General features: G+C 38.1%; 1 protein-coding gene across 10 annotated transcripts in view; it reads right to left on the reverse strand.

Moving 5' to 3' along the window:
* Positions 1-1,559: 1,559 nt before the first annotated feature.
* The window catches only part of mark3a (MAP/microtubule affinity-regulating kinase 3a), a 36,662-nt gene continuing 14,706 nt past the window's right edge, over positions 1,560-23,515 (reverse strand). Inside the window, exons 5-19 of one of the 10 annotated variants that reach the window (XM_022684831.2) lie at positions 19,477-19,542; positions 18,536-18,606; positions 17,086-17,142; positions 14,937-15,173; positions 14,709-14,828; positions 13,650-13,749; positions 10,629-10,741; positions 10,376-10,520; positions 9,761-9,963; positions 7,883-7,989; positions 7,458-7,697; positions 7,018-7,044; positions 5,560-5,669; positions 3,613-3,657; positions 1,560-2,769 (exon numbers count right to left, since the gene is read on the reverse strand). In XM_022684831.2, coding sequence (XP_022540552.2) covers positions 2,672-2,769; positions 3,613-3,657; positions 5,560-5,669; positions 7,018-7,044; positions 7,458-7,697; positions 7,883-7,989; positions 9,761-9,963; positions 10,376-10,520; positions 10,629-10,741; positions 13,650-13,749; positions 14,709-14,828; positions 14,937-15,173; positions 17,086-17,142; positions 18,536-18,606; positions 19,477-19,542 — 1,739 coding nt within the window. In that variant the 3' untranslated portion in view covers positions 1,560-2,671. Of the gene's footprint in view, positions 2,770-3,612; positions 3,658-5,278; positions 5,336-5,559; positions 5,670-7,017; positions 7,045-7,457; positions 7,698-7,882; positions 7,990-9,760; positions 9,964-10,375; positions 10,521-10,628; positions 10,742-13,649; positions 13,750-14,708; positions 14,829-14,936; positions 15,174-17,085; positions 17,143-18,535; positions 18,607-19,476; positions 19,543-23,515 lie in introns of those variants that run through there. The other 9 variants (XM_022684833.2, XM_022684834.2, XM_022684832.2 and 6 more) reach the window with 9 other exon arrangements.

Here is a 23,515-nt window from a genome sequence, read left to right on the forward strand (position 1 = left end):
TATGTTATCGCGACACTGCCACCTAGCGAAATTAATGACTTAATACTCCTTCATATAATATAACCACTTTAGCTAACTACTTAGAGATTTAAAGGCTAATTGTACCCAAATATTACCAATTTAGCTAACTACTTAGAGATTTAAAGGCTTATTTCTCCCAAATATTATCAATTCAGCTAACTACTTACAGATTTAAAGGCTTATTGTACCCAAATATTACGTATTTAGCTAACTACTGACATATTTAAAGGCTTATTGTACCCAAATATGATCAATTCAGCTATCTACTTACAGATTTAAAGGCTTATTTCTCCCAAATATTATCAATTTAGCTAACTACTTACAGATTTAAAAGCTTATTGTACCAAAACATTACCAATTCAGCTAACTACTTACACGTTTTAATGTTTTTCACCCAAATATTACTTTGTCTTAGAATTTGTTTTAGAACTCCCAATCACATATCAGAGACACAAGGTAGACTTGGGGCTATAATATGCATTTGATATGTGAAATGGGTTTTAACTACTTTTCGAAAGACTGAAATATTTTTGGAACTTCAAACTACTCTAGCGTCTCTTAGAGCTGGGCGATATTGTGAAAAAAAATAAATAAATAATAAAATAATGATTACAATTTACAATTTTCAGTTCTTCTATTTAAAAAAAAATGTAAACAGACAGCACCATTTAAAGTGAGGCTTAACTATTGTTCCCTTTAAATTTAATTTGAAACATTTTTTTTTTACCAATAGTAAGCAGCCCCCTATAAACTTACATGCAGCTTTTATATTAAAGATGGTACAAACAAAACCTAATTGTTATATGCATCTTGAAAAGCAGATGAGATAATCAGTAAAATTGAACATTTTCATTAAATTACTACTACTGTTACTTAACTATATGGCACAACAGTATTTATTAAATAAGTAATTAACGTTACCCCCAAGACAGCAGGCTAAAGTTAGACTGATTTAATGTACTGAAATGTAGTGAAATGTAGGGGCAGATTTAGCTGTACATGAAAAAGCTCTGTTTTCATTGACAAAAAGAGGTTTTTAAGGACAGGTGTCCAAAATGCATTCAAAAACCTTTTTTAAAACAGGGCCCAAGACTTGGCCTAATCAACATCCAGGAAACAAACATTTGGTGTTTAATTCTAACTCAAAACATTGGCAAAACAATTAATCATAATTAATAGACTAAACACACTTAGTATCTGTATGGAAATCTAGATGTGGGTACAGAACTAGCACGGAAGAACAACCCAGGACAAAGATTAGGAAACAGCGCTTTTTTGTTTTTAGGCTAAACAATGGTATAATGGTATATAACAATCCTTCTATAATTTTCAAACAGAAAATACTAACCTTTTCAAGAAAGGTCATGTAGAACTTGGTTTGTGCAACTCCACTTGTGAACTGTGATCTTCCGTCAATATCCCGATATCCACATAGCCAAATGCCGAAAACAGATAAATGTTCAGTTTCAGGTTAAAAACACAGTTGAGCAAAACCAAGCAAAAACTGAAGCTTCAAAAAAGTTTGCAAGTATCATCAGTCAAGTATAGATGTTTTTAATATTGAATCTCATCAGTGACCATTTACAAGTAGCCCTGAAATATTAGAGAACTTGAAAAGCAAAAGAAGTAAGACCATGTGGAATAGTTGTAAAACAAAAAGATACATTATATACACAAATACACTTGAGTGGTGGGCATAAACTAAAATAAATAAAAGAACTTGGTTTTGTTCTTCAGCAATGTCTCATAACATTCACACAGTGAAACTGAGCTGGCTGGAGCATGTGTCAAGAACGAGCACTTTCAATGACAAATAAAACAACTAAAGACTGAGGTGCAGAGCAACAGAGATCCAAATGTACTTTTATATGCAATTTCAAAGCAGCTTTTTTTTCTTTAGGCATTGTACATACCCTTTACACATGGGCTGCTCAAGACACCAAATACCTATATATTTAAACACTGTCTGGAGAGAAAAAAGAAAGATATTCAAGCTCCACTTCAGAAGGATCTTGGGTATACTGAAGTTTTTTTAACCGTGTCTTGACCATTCTCCATTTCTTTATATGCACACTCAGAGCACAGGTCATGGAGAACGCAATCTTAACTGAAAGAATCAAAACGAAATTCTCTTTTACAGTGTTTAGCGAATTGTAACAATATAATTGACACATAAGAAATTATTGCTTTAAGCAATGTTAAAGTCTATTCATTATTTTAAATACATATGGTAAGTGGTTTATTTAAAATAAAAGAAAAAAAAAGAAAGAAAGAAAACACACATTTGGAAACTGCTACTTTTGTGATTGTACTGCTTAATTATTTTCTCTATATAGGATTTTAACACTTTCATATATTCCTCTACGTAGATTAGATTAGATTCATAGCTTGAGTTCACTGGCAACTTTGGAAGCAATGTTCTTAAAAGCGATGGATGTCCCCGATATCCTCTTAAAGCGGACACCGTTGAGTGAGAGGCGGGGCAGTTTGCAAACCTCCATCTCCCATTGGACAAGGCTGTCGGCACGGCTGTCGCCATAGACGCAGAAAAGCAGGAAGTGTTCGCGCTGTTCGTAGTCGCAGTTGTTGGCGTCTAGGACTTTGCGGATCTCGTTCATGATGGCGGCCGGCTCCATGGTGCTGGTGGTGTTCATACTCCAGGTGAAACGGAGAGAGCGGGGCTTCCCGTCTTTTCCGTCTTTTCCATCTTTCCCTTCATCTTTTTGCTGATCCCCAGGTACATGGCGACTGAGGAAGAAATAGAAAAAAAGTTAATGGATAGCAATAATAATAATAATAATAATAATAATAATAATAGTAATCATAACACATACAATTTTGGAATGGAGTGGTACAAACTGGTGAAATAATTTAAAACAGGTGAAGCCCATTTGGTGGAATACCTGCATGCTAACTGTGCTGATTACAACTAGAGATGCACCAAAATGAAACAAAGTAAAACATTTGGCCAAAGGCCGCATCCCAAACATGTGATATATTTAATTATTAATATATTTTTAAGCAGAAATATTCGAGTCGCAAATTTAGCTGGATAGCTACCTCAGTAGTGCTGTTCTATTCTTAATGTCATTTTATTTCAAAATTTCAAAACGTCAGTGAAATGTTATTTTTTCTTCGTAATGTGAATGGGAGGGGGAGGGGTGGATGCGAATGAAGAAATCCTAATGTTACTGGAAACACTGTACTGTAATCATTACATAATATTGTTGGCCAAATATTTTTAGCTGTCAAAAATGTGGTGCATCCCTAATTACAACACTGTTACATTGTTACAAATGTATGTAGGTAAGACACACCACTGAAACAAGCCAGCATGCAGTGTCATAACAAAAACAAGCACTTAAATCACAACACAAACAGTAACACGTTCACACTTTCCATTACACATGCAATAGAAAGTTCCAGTAGAACACCAGCAACAATTCTTCAACCTCAATGAGGTTTCAACAATTTCCCACAAAAGATCATATCAGATCCGGACACACCATCAGTACCATCGATACTACCAGAGAGAGCAGATACTCTCTAGTCTAGTCGAGTAGAGGAAAAAGGATTTCAGAAAATCCTCACCTTGTGCCCTCAAATCTCCCGCCTCTCTCAAGCCCGGTTGAGACTCTGTTGTGTTTAATTAGAAAACAGAAAGAAAAAAAAGAAAGAAAAGACGAAGGACAGAACATTTAGTCAAGTTAAGAAGCATTACTCAGAGCAGAAGAAAAGGGAAATGTGAGAAACAGGGAATGGGATGAGAGCGTGAGAGATGGAGTGAGAGAGAGAGGAGGCTGAAACAGAGAGAGATAAAGAGGAGCTGAGACAGTGAGAGAGATAGGGAGAGGTGCTGAACAACAAGAGAGAAAGAGAGAGAGAAAGAGAGAGAGAGAAGTGAGAGAGACACGCTAAGAGAACAGGGCAGCAAACTAAAACAGGAAGAATCGGAGCAGTGTAGTGGAAGGATGTGTGAGGTGATCACACACAGATAACTAAACAAACAGGAGCTTCTCTGACCATACAGACACTGTTAATCTCAAAGACCCCTCAAAAATACATAGTTTGATAGTAGAAGTATTCTTTCTTTAAAGCAGTCTGTTTATTTGTTTTGCCATTTACTGTAAAAACACAATTTTGGTTGTTTTTTTGTGTAATTGTTTTATGCAGTTTTTTTAGTTTGAAAATGTTATATTAATATGAAATAAAACTAACATTTATATTATTGCTGCAGTACATTCTTAAAATTAGTAACATATTTTAGTGTTTTGTCACATCATCAAGAATACTGTAATCAGAAAAATACCCTGACATTATTTTACGGCCATATTGGCCACAGCTAGGTGTTGTGCTGAACTGAACCTACCAGCTGGAACCAGACTCTCTTTGAGTGCATGTACAACATGCAGTAGAATTACAGCAAAAAATGACCTTTAGATTCCTTTTATTTCTGATTATAGATAAGGGTTAGTCTACAGTTATATTAGAAACACAAAATCAACATTATCCGTGAAGTAACGGATTTCAGGGAAACACCAACTGTCATATTCTATTGTTTATTAGGTGACGATATCCTGCCCCACTTCCTGCAGTTGGTCTGAGAGTCTAAAGCATCTAAAAATATTAAAAACACACTGAATCACAGTTGAGTTGATCTGAACCAAGACCACCCCTTTTGGGCGGGCTAAATTTTGGGCCTGGTATGTGGCACTTTTTAAACCAGTTATTTTGGTTGAAGGTCTGAACTAAAACAAGGTAAGTGTGAAAGCCCCCTCAATTAATAAAGAACTTTTACACCAGTTTTTACATTTTCAAAAGAACAGTTTATACCACCTTCATTTTGAAAGAGTACTTTTTAATAAATGACCTGAACTGTGTTCTAGTTCAACACATAAGCTATAACAGTGCTTGAGAAGCTATGTTAAGCTGAGCTATGTTGCACAGTGTTATCTTAAACATCGCTTATTTCTCAGCCTTAAAACCTGTTCATGTGAACCCACGCTGGGCACATACAGATTTACATGTAAATCACTGCTGTACACAGACTGTGCCCATGCGGGATAATGTGCGGGAGAGTGTGTGTATATTTTAGATTTTATTACACTGACATTTGTGAAAGTTAAGCGCTTTCATACAGAACAGACTCGATCTAAGTGCACATAACACCACATAACGACACACATATACAGACACCTCTTTCTAACCCAGAGAGACTCCCCTGTGCCATTATGTGTGCGTTTTAATAATCCCTTACTCTAGACACTCTCCGTCTGCGCATTCCTACAACTCCCTATAGCCACTGCTCCTGAATCTGCAACAAAAAGATTTTAAGCAGTTTAATGAGATCAAAACGGCTCTGCAAAAAAAAAAAAAGAAAAAAATGTAATGCAACTTCAGAGGAGAAGAGGAACAGCAGGATACTGCAGAGCCACATGTTGCCAGAAGGTGAGGGATGAGGAAGAACAGCATGGCTCAAGGGGAGAAAGAGGATAAGAGAAGAGAAGAGAGGAGAAGAGAAGAAGAGCACAGACTTACTAAGAGTCTTTGCCGCAGGGTTGGAGGGGGTTGAGAGGGTGGGGGGACCAGAGGGCGCCCCCGTCCCTGATTTGGCGGCAGACTGCCGCTTGTTCGGGTCAAAAGTGACCCTGATGAAGAAAACAGGAGAGAAAAAAGACAAAGGTGGAAAGACAGCAAAGACAGAAGGAAGGAAGAAAGGAAGGAAGAGAAGAAGAAAAGCAGAAAGGGGAGAAGGAGGTAGAAAGGAAAAAGAGGTTCAGGTTGAAACAGTAGAATCAGCAAAGAGGAACATATTGTAGACAGTAAGAGATTGTAGCGTGTGTTCACTAAAAATTTAAGTCTTACAGTTGTGGAGAATTCAAATCCGCTAATAGTTTTTTTTTTTTTTCTATGAGAGACTCATTTATAACATTATGCAGAATTTTAAATCTAATGAGAGTGTGTGTCTAAATTAATTTTATTCACATGGATCTTAAGGTCCATAAAAAAATAAATACAAGACAATAAAAGATGAACAAATGCTGTATAAATGAAGAACATAAAAGAAATGTGAAAGAATTTGCCAGTAGCAATCCACTCCTCTACCACTAGATGGCAGTAGATTCAACAGATTTAATACATTGAATATTTCACAGTAATCACACATTTTCCTTAGTCACTCCCTGTTTGGCTGATCATCAGTAGCCACCCCTGGGTGATACATTTAATCTTTAATCTTCAGAAATGCCCAAACTTTTGTACGATCAATGAATTCATAATTTTATTGCAGTCTATGGGTCTACTTCCATCAGAATCAATCAGCTGGTTTCCATCAACTGACACCCAACCAATGACAATTCACAAGCACGAATGTCAGTCTCCACGCATTACAGACCAGAGGTGGAGTCAGGCGCACCAACTCATTTGGTAAGTCCAGACAAAGCATCTCAGACCACCTTCACTGAGCTTAAAGCACAAGAAACAAAGTACATTTTTCCACTGAATATCGAGAACCTACACAACAAAGGTACTAGATCTGTTTCAGCTGCACTTCTGACAAATACTGCACTGTCCACTGCATCCAACAGTTTACTAGCAAATAATAATAATAATAATAATAATAATGACTTTTGCAACTCAAACCAAATATCCAAAAACATCTGATGCAGCAACTTATATGTCCACATAAGCTTGTAGTAAATATGAATAGATAAACTACCACAAGATCCATACATCAGGTGGCTAAAACCTAAGCTGATTACTCAAGGAAGCCCCATCAAGCAGATGAACTTGATTAGTTGCAATCAGTAGCAGCAGACTGCCTTTGGCTAGTGACAGCATGCAGATAAAGATTTAAGGCATGCTTAATCAAACACCTCAAGACAAATTAACACAATCACAGCAATCAAAGAAATCACTATGCACTAAGCAAATGTTAGTATTCCATATATGTTTTTTTTTAGTTGATTAATTGCCCCGATAAACTTAAATTCCTACCTTTTTGAAAACCTGAATGACATGTTTCTACAACACAAAAATGACAAAAGAACAAAAACGGTGGAAACATTACACAGATGGAAGTCATGAGAAAACTATCTGCTGTTTAAGTTGCACTACAAATGATGAATAACGCACAATGAATTCTAAATTAGTAAAAAATAAAAAACAAAAAGAAGAAAAAAATAAAATTGCAATTCTAATGTGGGACAAATGACGATCATAATCACTAATCACTTGTTATGCTTTTCTGATTGTGGATCTTGTCAGAGTCATAGATGTTTGTGATTCTTTATTATTATTACTTTTTTCCAGTGCCACCTCTTTATTGGTTCATTCCAACCCACTAAAGCCTTCCATTTTTGTTGTGTTTAGGCAACAATTCCATGTGTTTGTGATTTTATTGTGGGAGTTTAAAGTGTGTGTACAGGCATGTTTACCTGCGTGTGAGTTTGGAGGTCAGCTTGGTGAGCAGATTGTTGGCATTGCCCCGACTACGAGGTTGCGTGGGTGAAGCCGGGGGGCCGTTGTATGTTGCGGTACGACGTTCCCTTGGCTGCCCATGGAAAGTGCTGCGGCTGGCAGTGCCTCGTGGGAAGCGTAGTTTATCAGTCGGGGCAGCATTGCTGATGCTGTGAGTGGAGGCACCAGGGTTCCTCTGGTCAGGAGACAAAGACGCACTGCAGAAAGACAGAGGGAGGAGGAAGACAGAGAGTCACGTACGCCTTCTATTCCCTTTCACCTACTTGTTCCAGCACGTTGCTGACTTTGCAAAGACATGTATAATTTAAAAAAATATCTTATGTAACATTACAAAACAATTGTGGCCAGATGGCCTGAAGTAAAATCTTCATCTAAGCTCTACCTGTTCTCCTTCCCGTTGGGAATAACAGAGAGGCGCTCAGTTTGGTTGTTCCGATCACTGCACACGTACGTGTTTCTCCGGGACATACCTCCAGATCCGGAGTTATTCTGGGAACATCAAAACACAACCTGGAATAAAGTGAATGCTCAGACCTGCAAACCTTAAGAGAATGTTATGAGTACAAATCAGATGATCTTTATATATTGGTGGTGTCAATCACTTTACATTAATTGTATTAATCAGCACATTATTCTGTGATTAATCATAATTAAAGTCATGATATTAATATTTTTAAATGCTTTTAGGATGGAGGAAGTAACAGTGTAGTGTAGTGCGGTTTAGTTTTGGCAGACTAGAGCCTTTTTTATTTTATTATTTTATATTTATTATCTCAAGGCAGTTTTTTTTTTGCTTTTATAATGAGAATATTTTAAAATGTACTGAGTTTAACAGAGCTTTAATGTAGGAAACAAATTATAGTGTACATTACATTACATTTGGCAGACGCTTTTGTCCAAAGCGACTTACAATAATGAAGTACAAAAGTAATAGGAATTAAGATAAACCATTTTTAGATAGAGCTTAAAGGAGGTCAAAGGGAAATAAAGGGATAGAGAAGTGAAGGAGGGGAAGAAGGAAATGGGGTTAGAAGTAGTTAGTGTGTTAGAGGTGTTAGGAGAGTAAGTGCTCTTTGAAGAGCTCTGTCTTCAGGAGTTTCTTAAAGATAGCGAGAGATTCTCCTGATCTGGTAGTGGAAGGTAGTTTGTTCCACCATTGGGGAACTCTGTATGAGAACAGTCTGGATTGCTTTGTGTGAATGTTTGGCAAAGCGAGGCGACGTTCATTGGAGGAGAGCAGCGGCCGGGAGGTAACGTAAGCCTTCAGGAGTGAGTGCAGGTAGGAAGGAGCTGTTCTGTCATCACCTTGTAGGCGATAGTAAGAGTTTTGAATTTGATGCGAGCATCAACTGGTAGCCAGTGGAGCTCAATGAGCAGTGGGGTGACATGTGCCCGTTGGTTGAAGACCAGACGTGCTGCTGCATTCTGGATCATTTGGAGTGGTTTTACTACACAGGCCGGGAGGCCAGTTAGCAGGGCATTGCAGTAGTCGAGGCGTGAGATGACGACTGCTTGTACCAGGAGTTGGGTGGCCTGTTGCGTCAGAAACGGTCTAATTTTCCTCATGTCATAAAGCGCGAAGCGGCAGGATCGAGCAACTGAGGCCACATGGTGCGTGAAGGAGAGCTGGTCATCAACCAGAACACCCAGGTTCCTAGCAACCTTTGTCGGTGAGAGAGAGAGAGAGAGTCGATGCTTATAGAGAGGTTGTGTTGAAAAGACGGTTTTGCTGGTATGACCAGATGCAGTGTAGCTGCATATTCCATATTCTAAACGTGCCATTAACTCTGTGTGTGCATGCTTTAATGTGAGAGAAAGAAAGAAAGCGTTATAGAGAGTGAGAATATGAGAGAGAAAGAGAGAGAGAGAGAGGATGAAGTGCACGAAAGAAGTGGATGGCTCATTAGGTAGCTTGCTGAATTTTTAACCGGACAGTGCAAGTGGCAATGAGCACACTTACAACAGACAAACTTGGGACAAGGTAAATTGCAAGATTAAACAATATGCCTATTAATCAAAATGCATACAATTTGGCAGGTTTGAGTACTAAAAAATCAACATATTGTATAACTGTATTATCAAGACATGTTTATTCATAGGTAATGTACAAGATAATGGCCCTGTATTGTATTGTATCAAATCAAATACATTTTCGGAATTGTTACTTTCACACAAACAATTTCTATGTTAATAAGTTTTTTTTTTAAATGTGAGACATTTAGGCAGGTGGTCATACTATAACAGACATTAATATACTCACATTGGGAGCGACAGAAATGCCCGCCTTGCGCTCAGGTATGTCCGCTTTGTTTGGGTTGTTGGCATTGCCCAACAGTGGGCTGGGGGGGCTGTTTGTCGGAGCTTTGCGGCCTGCCACCCCTCCATCCTGCTTGACGTCACTGTCTGCTGAACCAGGGGCAGATTTCTTTCCGTTACTCAACCCTGAGTGAGCTACACCACTCACTGTAGAGGAGAAAGAATAGAGGAAAAAGAGGGAGAGATGTTTAAGACAATACTGCCCAAAACTTATTTTTACTTAGCATATTGTTAACAGAATAAAAAAAAATTAATAAAATTAATTAATAAATTGTACAGAAAGAAAAAAATGACAATCAATGAAAAAAGGAATTTATTCCAAGTCACATTGTAAAGGTCAACAATCAGATTTTCATTGTCAAAACAGTGACTTTCTATAGAGCTGATTTTGTAGTGGTTCATAAATGTAAACACCCCATTGACCAAAGGTGTCTATAAATGTTCAAATATGGCTTGAGGCAAAAAGTACAAAACAAAAATAATATTAAATACTTAAACAACAGTATGATTGTCATAAATGCAAAATTAGAAAGTGAAAAAAAGTATAAAAATGAATCACCTTGGTCACTGTAGCGTCTGGACTTCTGATTGGACGAGACGCTTCTCTGGACCTTCAGGTGAGCTGGTGACTGGCCATTCATCTCACTAGAGGGTCTGTTCTTTGCCAAGGACTGGTTACTGTTGGAACTTGAGTCACTCACCTCCTACACAATTCCCAGGACAAATCCCATTTAGTTACAGTTAGCTAGCAAACACAGTCACCTGTACATTGCTCAAGTTTTATCCCATTATGAGGGTACAGTCGATCTTACCTCATTGGCCTTTCTTCCTAGGAGTAAGTAGGTGGCTGTGATCTCATCATATTTCATCTTGGACAAAGACTCTTGGATCTCGTCTCTGGAGTAGCCCATACCGACCATCACGTCTGCAGAACAAACATTACATATATTAGAACATTAATTAGAACCAGTTGCTCTTAATTCTTGTCAATCCAAGCATTGTTATGAATGTTTTAAAGTTTATTTCCCCCCCTGCTCAAACATGATCTATCAGATCTCAGGAGGGACTTAATAATAAGGATGCATAGATTTTTTGGCAACCAAAAATATTCAGCTGATAACGGCAAAAGATAAAAATAAGTAAAAACACAGAATAATTTCTACCAAACAATGACAAATTTATTTTAGGACATGTTGCAGTGTTTCCTCAAAATTATCCCTATGCCCTGGGGGCACTGCTCAGAGTGCTATTATATACAAGGCAAAGAGTGTGAGAGAGAGCCGGAAGGGAGATCATGCTTGGTATCAGTTTAAATTACATATATATTTTTATAAAAAAAAAAAAAAAAAAAAAAAAAAAGAAAGAAAGAAATCAGATCTGAGAGTTCTAGGATAGTAATGTTAGCTGAGGCAAACTAGCAATTCAGCAAGCTATTTGTTTGTTTACCAAAAGACTGGCTGCCTTTCTTTGTGTACATTTTACTTTGCATGTATTACTAGAATAGCACTACTGAGGTAAATTTATGACTAAAATGATTGCATGGCTTCTGTAAATCTAATGATTAGAATAGGTATACAGTGTTAAATGTACAACTAAAAGAGCACTGCTGAAGTAGCAATCTAGCTAAAATGTGTAACAAGGATATCAGTGCTAAAATTAATTCATGATTAGAACAGAACTGCTGAGGTAAATGCACTGCGCTTTGCAGGTTTGTCTGCTGGGCTACAAATAGGCTATTTAATTATTTTAATGGTTAAAAAATACCTGTGAAAAACTCTGCTCTTTATTCAGTATTCAGTTGTTTGGGTTTCGTTTCAGGCAAATATTTCAATTTAGTACATCCCTAATTTCAACACAGCACTAAGGATATAAACGAGCTGAGCTTAAACTGCAACTGTTTGGAATAAACTCGTGAGCACGTGTCTTTAAGAGCTTTTTTTTGGTAACTCACGTGTAAGAGTGCAACACTGTCAGAGTGCAGAAAGCTATTGGTCTAGAGATGGATGAAGTTTGTGCGTCATGCAGGCGCAGGAAAATCCATGTGGGGACTAGCTAAGTGCCTTTTTATCCAGAGAAGCACTTCAAACTGGGAATCCTCTGCAGAGAACACTCGAGAGTGCGCTTCTCTTTATCAGAGCGAAACTATTTACTACTTTTTTCCATCCCTGGGGAGACTACTAGCTCTGTGGACTGCAGATGCAGCTGTGACTGAGAAGACTATGAAGGAAAACCCCAACAAAGTGTGAGAAGATAGAGATCATCGCTAGTCCGGGGTGTGTATGCGGTTACGCATGCAGATACACCTGCCTCTGCCTTTATATACAGAGGTGAACTGATAAAAATCAGTAAGAAGTACCCCTGCATGCTGCAGACTCTGCTGTGAACTATGTGTGTTGCAAGTTCCTGTGTGTAGAGTGAGCGCTGCTACCATGCCGGGTATCGCACTGTGTTCCCACTTACTGAGGCTACATGGGGAGTTCCTCTCAGACATGTGCCGGGGGGTGGGGAGGGGAGAATCAGCTGCAGTGAATTACACAACACACCACTATATGCTGCAGAGGCAAGCTCAGAGTGTACAGTGCCTCCATCCCCTCCAACTGTCCTTCCCCCCCCTTTCCCTCCCTTTCTCTCTTTCTGCCTCTCAATCTAATTATATTCGCTGTAATTTTTATTGCCAATGCTTTTAATATTCATTTTATTAAAGCTTGCATTACAAACCCCAAAAAGGTCTAAAATAGATTATTTAAGAGGTGGAATAGATTAAAGTTGGATATCACAAAAATGGTAAATGGTTGTTGCTGTTGAAGCATGCAAAATAAATATCATTGCTGTCCAATAAAAAAAAAACAAGTATCTCCAAAACAGCGACTTTATAGGAGAGAAACTCCTAGACTTTTAATAGAAGTCAATGTAAAAAGAGTTGATTTAAGGTCATTTTGAAGTACTTCCATTGGTCTGTTCATCAAAAAAAATTGGCACAGTGTAAGGGACAGTTTGTCGGTTTAACTTAGAGTAAACTAAAAATTACCATAAATGGAGATACTTGTTTTTCATTGGCCAGCGACGATATATACATTTACACATACATAAGTCTATACACATGCATCTCTGCATAATGTATGCAGTGAATGCTAAAAAAGCCCATTTCACACCTATTAAACATGACACAAGCACAGCACCAGAAGCACCAGTTCTGTTTTCCTGTTGATCAGGCCTTCTATAAAAATTATATTACCGACTTGTTGTACAATAAAAAGACATGGCCTCAGTAGTTTTTTTTGCTGACCTCAATATAATCTATTATGTTTTTAAAAAGTTGAAATAAATAAATAAATAAATAAAAAATAAAAAATAAACTGCTGTTTTATCCTTGTACTCAAATGTCATTAAACTGATATATTATCATATCACTGGCATTAAGTTGTCTTAAAATCACAAAAATATTATCATAAATATACCTGGCCCAATATTATTTAAACAACAAAAAAAATAACTGTTACACTAGCAGACCTTCTTTTGAGAGAATCCAATCGACACTTTATGATCTGTATGGTCTGTGTGTCTCTTTAAAATATACTAAATTTAAGCATATATTTGTAAATACTGCACTTTGTGCCATCTTTGCTTTTTTTTATTTTTTATGTACGACACGTGTTACGGCTGCAGTGGTGCACAATGCACAGGTCCAGTGTGAAAGGCCCTACTGACGAACTTTGGAGCATACTGATTGTGGCATCGGGTGTGAAACGCGCTCATGAATCCCATGTGACCTTTACTCAGAACCACACAATCTCTGTACCCTTGAGGCGGCAGCAGCTACGTTCCATGCATACCTATTCTCTTCTGGTCAGATATGTCAGTCTCCGGCTCAGTGTACGGCTTGAGTTCCTCCTCCTCTGAGCCTGCATTGATCCAGCGATCCCTCATGATTTGCTAAGAGAGAAAAATGAACCCTGTTACTATTTTATACGGTATACAAAGTCACTGCTAAACAACTATGATTTTCGATTTTATTCATTTTTAGACAAAAAATAAAGAAAAACGCATTTCTTCAAAACTTCAGCTTAAATGTAATTTGCGTTTTAGAGTACACTTTGGGCCCTTTTCCACTGCAGGAGCAAATGGCTGCCGTTCTGTGTCGATATAGACCAATTTACTTTTCCATTTACCACGTTGCTTAATCAGGACCAGGAATTGCATAGCATTAGCATGCTGGCTATGAGCTTAGTCCTACATCAGTACTGGCCCTGTCCAACATCACTACCACAGTGTTAGCTACTTCGGTGTTCGCATTGTCTAGCTTGCCAATCAATGAATCACTATGTCTTTAAGCCCTTGGTTCCCCAGTGTATGCCTAGCTAACCATGTCCGTGCCGAAATGTGTTCTTTTGGAAAAGCCTCTGTTCTAAAACGTGTTCGACGCTGCAGTGCTAAAGCATTTTTGTGCATCTGCCCCAACACTCTTTTTTACGGAGTGCTCAGGGAGCACGCATTTAGCAGCAGCAGCACTGCAGCTGCATAATTCATTTTTACATGCGAACAGCAATGGAGTGAGTTCAGACTGAATCTACCCACAGCAGAGAAAAAAAGGACGGATAGAATAAGCAAAACTATAAAAAGAGAGGAAAAAAACTGACACATACACACAGCTGAGCTCTAGGAGGTATGACAAAAGATTAATATGGACTAAAGGCATAACCATCAGAGATAAACCCAAGTAAACTAAAAAAAAAAAAAATACATTTTTAAAAAATCAACAGGTGAAGCAATATTAGTCAGTGGGTGAGGTGCGATTAAAGGAAGACTGGAAGGTTGAGAGTTGCCTGTCAGTTATTGTATGAACAATCAATTAAATGAAAGACTGAAATAAAGAAAAACTGACAGATACCAACCTCTAGTGTTCCTCTCTTGCCCGGGTTGAGCACCAAGAAGCGCTTTAGGAGATTCTCACAGTCAGTAGACATGTAAAAAGGGATTCGATATTTTCCTCTCAACACGCGCTCACGGAGCTCCTACACACATACACACACACCACCACAACACACACACTATCAATATTCCCAAATCCCAAAATTATGTACATATGATGTATGAAACAAACAAAAGACAGAAGATTGAACCTTCAAGTTCTGGCCATCAAAGGGCAGCGATCCGCTGACCAGTGTGTAGAGAATGACCCCAAGACTCCAGACGTCCACCTCAGGACCATCATATTTCTTGCCCTGGAAGAGCTCAGGAGCTGCGTATGGAGGACTACCACAGAACGTGTCCAACTTATTTCCTACAGTGAACTCGTTGCTGAAGCCGAAATCTGCTATCTTTATATTCATATCAGCATCCAGCAGCAAGTTCTCAGCCTGAGAGAAGACATGGGAAAAATCCAAATTAGAATTCACGATTTAACTCTTTAGAACAGCAACAATTAATGCCCAATTTTGGAGTTCAGTGTTACCTAATTTGATTTATTAAAGGTCCCTTTTCTAGTGAACCTGTAACCCTATAGCCTTAGATTTAGTGTATTCCAAACTCTATGTGCATTTTTTCTCTTCTTTATCTCTGTAGTCTCAGTTTTGTTATGTCTGTAACATTTTAGAGTTCTTTTTTTCTGTAATTCTTTAGTTTATTTTTTCAATCTGTTAATCTCTCATTTCTATTTTGTTGTGGCTATAAATTATCTAGTATCAGTTTCAGTGAGTCTGTAACCCTCTAGTCTCAGTTGTACAACCATCTAATTTCTTTTTTTTGCATTTATAAAACTCTAGTCTCAGTTGGAGCTCTTCTGTAATCATCCAGCTTTAGTTTATAGGTCTGCAACTTTATTAGTCTTAGTTTTAGGGTCTGTAACCCTCTTGTCTTAGTTGTACTCTTATCAATATGTCTGCAACCTTATTTTCAGTTTTGTTTCATTCATTAACTCTCTAGATAGTTTTGTTGTGTCAGAAATCTTTTAAATGTTAGTTTTTTTTGTCTGTAATGCTTTAGTCTCAGTTTTACTCAATCTGTAAACCCCTCATCTCAATTATGTTTTGTATGTAATCATATATTATCAGGTTCAGTAAGCATGTAACCATCTAGTCTCAGTTCTGTTGCATCTGTAACCATCTACTTTGTTTTGTTGCATATATAACCCCATCATCTCAGTTCTAGGGCTGTATGTTTATAGTAGTTAATGTAATAGTTTTATTGGGTCTGTAACTTGGTCTGTAATTAGTCTCAGTTTTAGTGTCTGTAACCCTCTAATCTTAGTTGTACTGTTGTCATTATGATGGAAACCTTAATTTCGGTTGTGTTTATTCTTTTACTCTCTAGTCTCAGTTTTGTTGCCTCAATAACTATCTACTTTCAGTTTTGTTGATTTGTAGTCCTGTAGTTTCAGTTTTGTTGCATCTGTAAACTTCCACTTTCAGTTTTAATGATCTGTAGTGCTGCAGTTTTGTTGGGTCTAACATTTTAATTCTAGTTTTAGTGCATCCATAACACTCTAATCTCAGTTTTAGTCTAAAATTCTAGTCTAAATGTCAGTGCATAGTCTTAGTTTAATGCTAGTCACCAGTGCTAAATTGTCATCAGTCACGGTTATTTCGAAAACATTTGCAAGCTGTAGATACATAAAAAACATAATTTGCTGGTGGCAACCTGTTTTTGGAAAGCTCAGACACTGAACACTGTGGAATGTTCTCACTCAGCCACTTAAAAGTGCTGGTGTTCCAGTACTCAGCGTTACTACAGACCCAGGCACACTGAGCCAGCACACTGCAGAGCTTACCCTCAACCAGCCTTTATCATTATGAATGCTGATAAACAGCTGTGATGTACATTACAATCTCCTGTGCCTGAAAGCCACTTCAGACAGCATCTTCTGTGCCTTATTATGCTTCCTACTCAGATGGGTTTGTGAGGCTAGGCATTAAAAATGCGTACATACATTAAAACAGAGCTAAAACAAGGAATATTTAGGTACATGCAGAGTGAAATCCTTTTATATCTGCCTATCTTTCAAACATATGCACTCAGCTGTCTGACACATCCCCTCTTGGATCTTATTGATTATTTATGGCACTCTGAACTAAAGACAGTGTGAGCACGCTGCACTTAATCATGCACACGTGTGCACATGCACACACCACACAGGTCTGGCATAAATATGAGCAGAAATGTGTCTGCATCAGCATTTCTTGAAATCATCAGTAATGTGTCTCATAATCACAGCAATAAACTCACTCACATGCATAGCTAAATGCACGCATTCACACACACACACACACTTACCTTTAAGTCTCTGTGAACAATGTGTTTTTGGTGACAGTACTGCACAGCAGACACAATCTGCAGAACAAAACAAACTAAGGTTTTAAACTATTAATAATTACATAACACAATGTCTTTAATTACATAACAAATTATGACCTGATATAACAACAAAATGCTGTTTTAGTAATATTTATGCAGCTCTGGAAAAAAAATAAGAGACCATTTCAGTTTCTGAATCAGTTTCTCAGATTTTGCTATTTAAAGATATATGTTTGAGTAAAATAAACATTGCCGTTTTATTCTATAAACTATGGACAACAGATTTATCCCAAATTCCAAATAAAAATATTGTCATTTAGAGCATTTATTTGCAGAAAATGAGAAATGGCTGAAATTACAAAAAAGATGCAGAGCTTTCAGACTTTAAATAATGCACAGAAAACAAGTTCATATTCATAAAGTTTTAAGAGTTCAGAAATCAATATTTGGTAGAATAACCCTGGCTTTTAATCACAGTTTTGATGCATCTTGGAATGTTCTTCTCCAGCAATCTTACACGCTGCTTTTGAACAACTTAATGCCACTCCTGGTGCAAGATTTCAAGCACCAGCTTGGTTTGACGGCTTTGATCATCCATCTTCCTCTTAATTATATTCCAGAGGTTTTCAATTTGATAAAATCAAGGAAAAACATTATCATTAAGAGTTTTTTTTTTTTTTTTTTTACACCACAGCTGTATCGGTCATGATCAAACATCCTCTGAAGTGTAGGAGCAGGAGAAAGAAAACTAGTTGAAGTGTGTGTGTGGCTTTAAGCAGCTGGGGCAGAACAGATGGCTGCATTCTCCCAGTATGAGTTAAGGGCAATTTTTACTTGTGCGACTAACCCCACGCCATAGTCTACAAGTACCCTATGTGTAGACACAAACTTTATGCTGTAGCCCAACGCACACCTCCCCAGAAATGTTACTGCATGACGTGAACAGCAGCTGTCATTTATTTGCTGAACTGCCCACACATTCCTGCCTATGCGGGAAGCAGAGACGAGGACCCATGAACGCAGAAGTATAAATGCAGGCAGCTACGTAGGGGACTCACACAGGATACACACACACACACAACAAGTTGCCGAATATAATGGCCTTAATACGTCACTAAGACATTACAATGCAGCTCACCCCTGTACCATTGCTTAAACTGAGATGCACCTTTATTCTTGGTCCACCATACCAAATAACACGGATGGATTAGAAATCAGGATAACTGCATGTTTGTGTGTGTATAGTACAACTTATCAGTTTAGAACATAATCAATATGCTTATTAACTACTTCAGAACATCTGTACTCAGGGGAAACAGATTAACCACAAACTGTGGGGTTAATGAGCGTGGGGATCTCAGTGTGCCCTTTACAAATCAGTGTGTGTATGGAAGATGTTAACAGCAGGAAGATGTTAAGTGCACTGCACCTGTCTAAATTTAGCTCTGGCCTCTTTCTCCTTCATCCTCCCATGAGCCACCAGGTAGTCGAACACCTCACCTGCACACAAAACACAAGCAAAGCACTGAAAACAACCCAAAACCAAGAATTAGATTGATACAGAAAGAGAAAGAGAGACTGAGAGAGAGAGACAGAGAGAGAGACAGAGGGAGAGAGACAGAGGGAGAGAGACAGAGGGAGAAAGTGGCCAAGAGAGAAGGGGAATAGAAGAGAGAGGGTCCAAGAGAGAAAGAGAGAGCATCTGAAAGAAAAGAGCATGAGAACGAGAATGAATAAGAGAGAGAAAGAGAGAATACATGAGAGAGGGAGAGAGATAAGGCATGTAAGAGAGAGACAACATTAGGTCTCAAGGGACAGCATAAAAAAAGAGCATGAGAAAGCAAGAAAGAGAGAGATGTGGCATGAAAGAGAGTACACGAGAGAGATCCCAAGAGAGAGCATTAAGTAAGAGAGAGAAAGGAGAGCACAGAGGATGAGAGGATGCACATCTTTAGTTATGTAATAAATTTCTGATGTGGACTGCATCTGAATATCAGCAACCCAATTAATTTTTGTTTTATTATTAATAGTAGCATTAGTATTATTACTTACTTAAACATGTCACTACATTTAACTTAATTACTTATTAAATTACTCTTAATTATATATCCTTATGATCATCTTTTTTTATATCAGAACATGAAATGAACATGGACTGTACAGCTCTCTTAACATAGATTTCACATCCTGTCATGCCAATAAGGCATATTATATTTGACTACAACACCTGAAAAACTGAGAAACAGAGAAAAAAAAACAAGAAAGAGAGAGCATGAGAGGAAGTACAAAAAAAGGGAGAGCACAAAAAAGGGCACGCAAGAGTGGCTGTTTTTGACAACCAATCAATCAGACACGGGCACACTCCCTTACCTCCGCTGGCATACTCCATCACAAGAAACAGAGTCTTCTCAGTCTCGATCACCTCAAAGAGCTTCACTGTTGGGACACAGAGTAACGAAGGACAAAAGACAGAGAGAGAAATTAACAAACACGAATAAAAATAGAAATAAGAAGTTTACAGGTGCTGGTCAACGAATTAGAATAATTTGAAATAGTGCAATCATGAAATTCTTTGAATGCATTTTTTGTGCAGAAAGCAAATCAGGTGTTCACCGCACCTGTCCTACTCGTTAGACTAATCACAGAACTCGTTACCTGGAAAAAAATTTGCTCAGCTGAGCTTTCCAAAAGGCCCATTTAGGCCATTTAACTGTGACACTGTTGTTTTATGGAATTAGAATAATGGAGAAACCGTTTCATTGAATTAGAATAATTTTTATTATAATTACAATCATCACTTTCTCAGTATTTTGTGGCTGCCCCCTTGGCTTGTAAGTCTCCGCGGCATCGATTTGACCAGCTTGTCGCAAGTTTCCGCACTCACAGCTTCCCAGGCAGTGGCGATGTTCTGCTTCAGTTGGTCCAGTGTAGTAGGCTTTCTGTCGCGAATTTTCCGCTTGACGATGGCCCAAAGGTTTTCAATGACATTGAGGTCAGGCGAGTTGGCCGGCCATGCCAAAACCTCAAGCTGTTTTTTAGTGAACCAATCTTTGGTCGACTTTGCCGCATGAGCCGGTGCAAGATCCTGTTGAAATATGAAGTCTTCTTCGCCGAACTGTTCCTCAACAGTCGGAATCAGGAACGTTTCCAGAACATCTTGATATACGGCAGCATTGACCGTCTTCTTTAGGAAGCAGAGTTTCCCTACACCTCGAGCGGACATGCATCCCCAGACCATAACGCTCTGGGGAAACTTGACGGATCTTTTCACGCACTCGTGGTTGTAGGTTTCGCCACCACAACACCAGACACGAGGACCTTGGTCACCGAAGGAGATGCAGAAGCGTGATTCGTCACTGAAGACCACTTTCTGCCAGTCTTCAGCAGTCCACTCGCCGTGTTCTTTGGCCCACTTCAGCCGTTTCTCCATTTGTTTCTTGTTCAGCATCGGTTTTACTGCTGGAACGCGAGATTTGAAGCAGAGTTCGCGCAGACGACGGTAAGTGGTTGATCTGGAGACGTCAGCGCCGGTCTGCTTGTTCCACAAGTCGGTGAGCTCGGAAGTGGACTTGAACCGGTTGCTGACTGCGATCTTTCTCAGCTGCTTGTTGTCGCGAGCAGAAGTTTTTCGGACGCCGGAACAGTTGGTGCGCTTGCTGCAGTTTTTCTTGAGAGCTTTGCAGACGGAAGACTGGCTGATGCCGAGCTGCTCAGCAATTTTAGTTTGGGTCAAGCCTTGTTGGCGAAGGGCTTGAATTTGAGCCACTATTCCGGTTGAGAGGTCGCACTGCTTACCCATGATTGATTTTACAACTTAGAAATTCTACTCAACCCTGACTTTATACTGCACAGTGAACACTCTTCACAGAAAACAAAAATTCGAGCATTTATTCTAATTCAATGAAACGGTTTCTCCATTATTCTAATTCAATAAAACAACAGTGTCACAGTTAAATGGCCTAAATGGGCCTTTTGGAAAGCTCAGCTGAGCAAATTTTTTTCCAGGTAACGAGTTCTGTGATTAGTCTAACGAGTAGGACAGGTGCGGTGAACACCTGATTTGCTTTCTGCACAAAAAATGCATTCAAAGAATTTCATGATTGCACTATTTCAAATTATTCTAATTCATTGACCAGCACCTGTATTTTCACAAATCTAAACCAAAATATAAAAAAAAGAAATCTAAATTGCATTTGCAGATTTCACAACAGAAACAATAGTTTCAATATAAAGCATCAGACACCTTATATAAATTGTGCAGAATGAGTAAAATAGGTCATTAGAAGCTGTAAATAGTATTATTCTTCAAACAAGAACCATTTCTGACTAGATCTCCTTAAAGTGACAATCTTTAAGAAGCATAGAGTACTCTAAGCGAGGAATACTCTTAAAACGTGTTATTCTGATGCAGTCTCCTTGAAGACAGAATCTACTGATGTTCGCAAAAATTCTGTAAAGCTCTATTGTATCCAGACAGCTATCTTCAGTTGAACTGCAGTATTTCTTTGGTTTAACCAGGGTTCATACACTTTTTAACCAATACATTTTCATGATTTTTTTCATGACTTTTCAATGCCTTTAAGGCAAAATTTCATGACTATACAATTTTTTTAAACAGTGCAGACATGGACAATAAAACCAAAAATCAACTAAAACTATAATCGAAATTGATTATAGTAGGCCTAAAATAAGTCATGAAAAAAAAGTCATGAAAAAAGCATTGTTTAGGGCTAAATTACTGAATTAACTCTGAGCTAGATTTTCTCCATCGATAAACTAAAACAAAAAAAAATTGTAGGCCAAATTTTCATGACTTCTCAAAAACTTTCTAGGTATTTTAATTTTTCCAAAACTTATCCAGGCCTGAAAATTCCTATTTTCAAATTCTATGACTTTTCCATGACCATATGAATCCTGTTTAACAATCCATTAATGAGCAGAAGTTTACTGTTCTAATATCTCCATATCTTATATAAAAGTAGCTCTTGTACCAATATCACTAGCAACACTGCTATCAGAAAGACATGTTACATGTCCAGAAAAACTCCAGAATCCGAGCATTCTGTGTTTAGAACATACATACGATGTTGCAGGGTAGTTGATAGCTGTCATTTTAAGGACAATTGCTTTAACTAATACAACTACAAACTCCTTTTCCTTCTTTCTGTCGTACTCTCTTCACTTTATGAGAGTATTATTTTCTATTAAACAGACAAACCCGAGATGTTTTTTGTTTCACTGGAGATCATGTCTTATTTATACACTGTGCTCCTTCGTTCTGTGAAACGTGTGAGCATGCAGGGCACGGCATTGGCCCTTTTTTCTGAGATACACACGTGTACTTCCCATGTGTAGGTGGAGGCTTTTTTTAAAAGCCTAAAAACCATCGACTTAACCAACTGCAGTCGTTCCCTTTCAAGATGACTTAGTCTTAGTCCAGTTAAAAGGACATGTTTGACTACTTGATGTTGAAATTTGACAAATCACACTGCTTAAGAGATGGCACAGATAATGCCACACACAATAGCATGATTGCTTCATGCTCGTCGTTATGTAGGCGCATATTCCAAATATAAACATGGCAACGGGAAAATATAAACACAACAAAAGTAAAAAAACAAACAAACAAACAAACAAACAAAAACAGAAAATATCTGGGTGGGTATTTCATAGTAAACTTGTCATGTTGTATTCACACAACATTTAAATACACCCAAATATTATCTTTTTTATATACGTCAAAAAATTCATATGTGACACAGACGTGTTAAGGTGTTTTCACACCTCTTGGCTCAAAAAAATGAGTCAGCAGCAAGGACTGACTCTGGGCTTGTTTGGGGGAGAGGCTCTTTATCATTGGTTTCTATTCACACACAAGAACATCTGAACAGTGGGTCGATTGTGCAATTCCATGAGTCTTTCACAGCTTCCACACTTTACCTATCTGCACAGAACTCGCAGAGCAAGCGCTTCCAGGTCTGAAGACAAAGAAACACTAGTGTGAAAATGCCCTTCAGTTAAAAACACATTAAATCTTTCCTATGTGGTATTGAAATTGGACATCAAATATATATGCAACAATGCATCTGGCTAGAAATGTCTGTGCAAACAAATAAATGACTGGCAAGAAATCACAAATGATTGAGGAGGCCAGTGCATCATTCTTTAACTTCCACAGGCCATGACAATTCTTGGGATACAATTCTAGTTTCAGTCCAATGACATGTGGCATGTCAGTATAGTTGACATTAAAAGAGGTAGTGTGGAGAGCATAAAAAAAATTAAGTATAAACTAGGGGTGGGGGATATAGCCCTAAAATAATATCACAATATTTTATGGTATTTTCGCGATAACAATACTCTTGGGGATATGATAAAATAGTGAATTAAAAAATTAAAAAAATACATT

The sequence above is a fragment of the Astyanax mexicanus genome, chromosome 7 (genome assembly GCF_023375975.1).
Source record: "Astyanax mexicanus isolate ESR-SI-001 chromosome 7, AstMex3_surface, whole genome shotgun sequence".
Classification (NCBI taxonomy): domain Eukaryota; kingdom Metazoa; phylum Chordata; class Actinopteri; order Characiformes; family Acestrorhamphidae; genus Astyanax; species Astyanax mexicanus.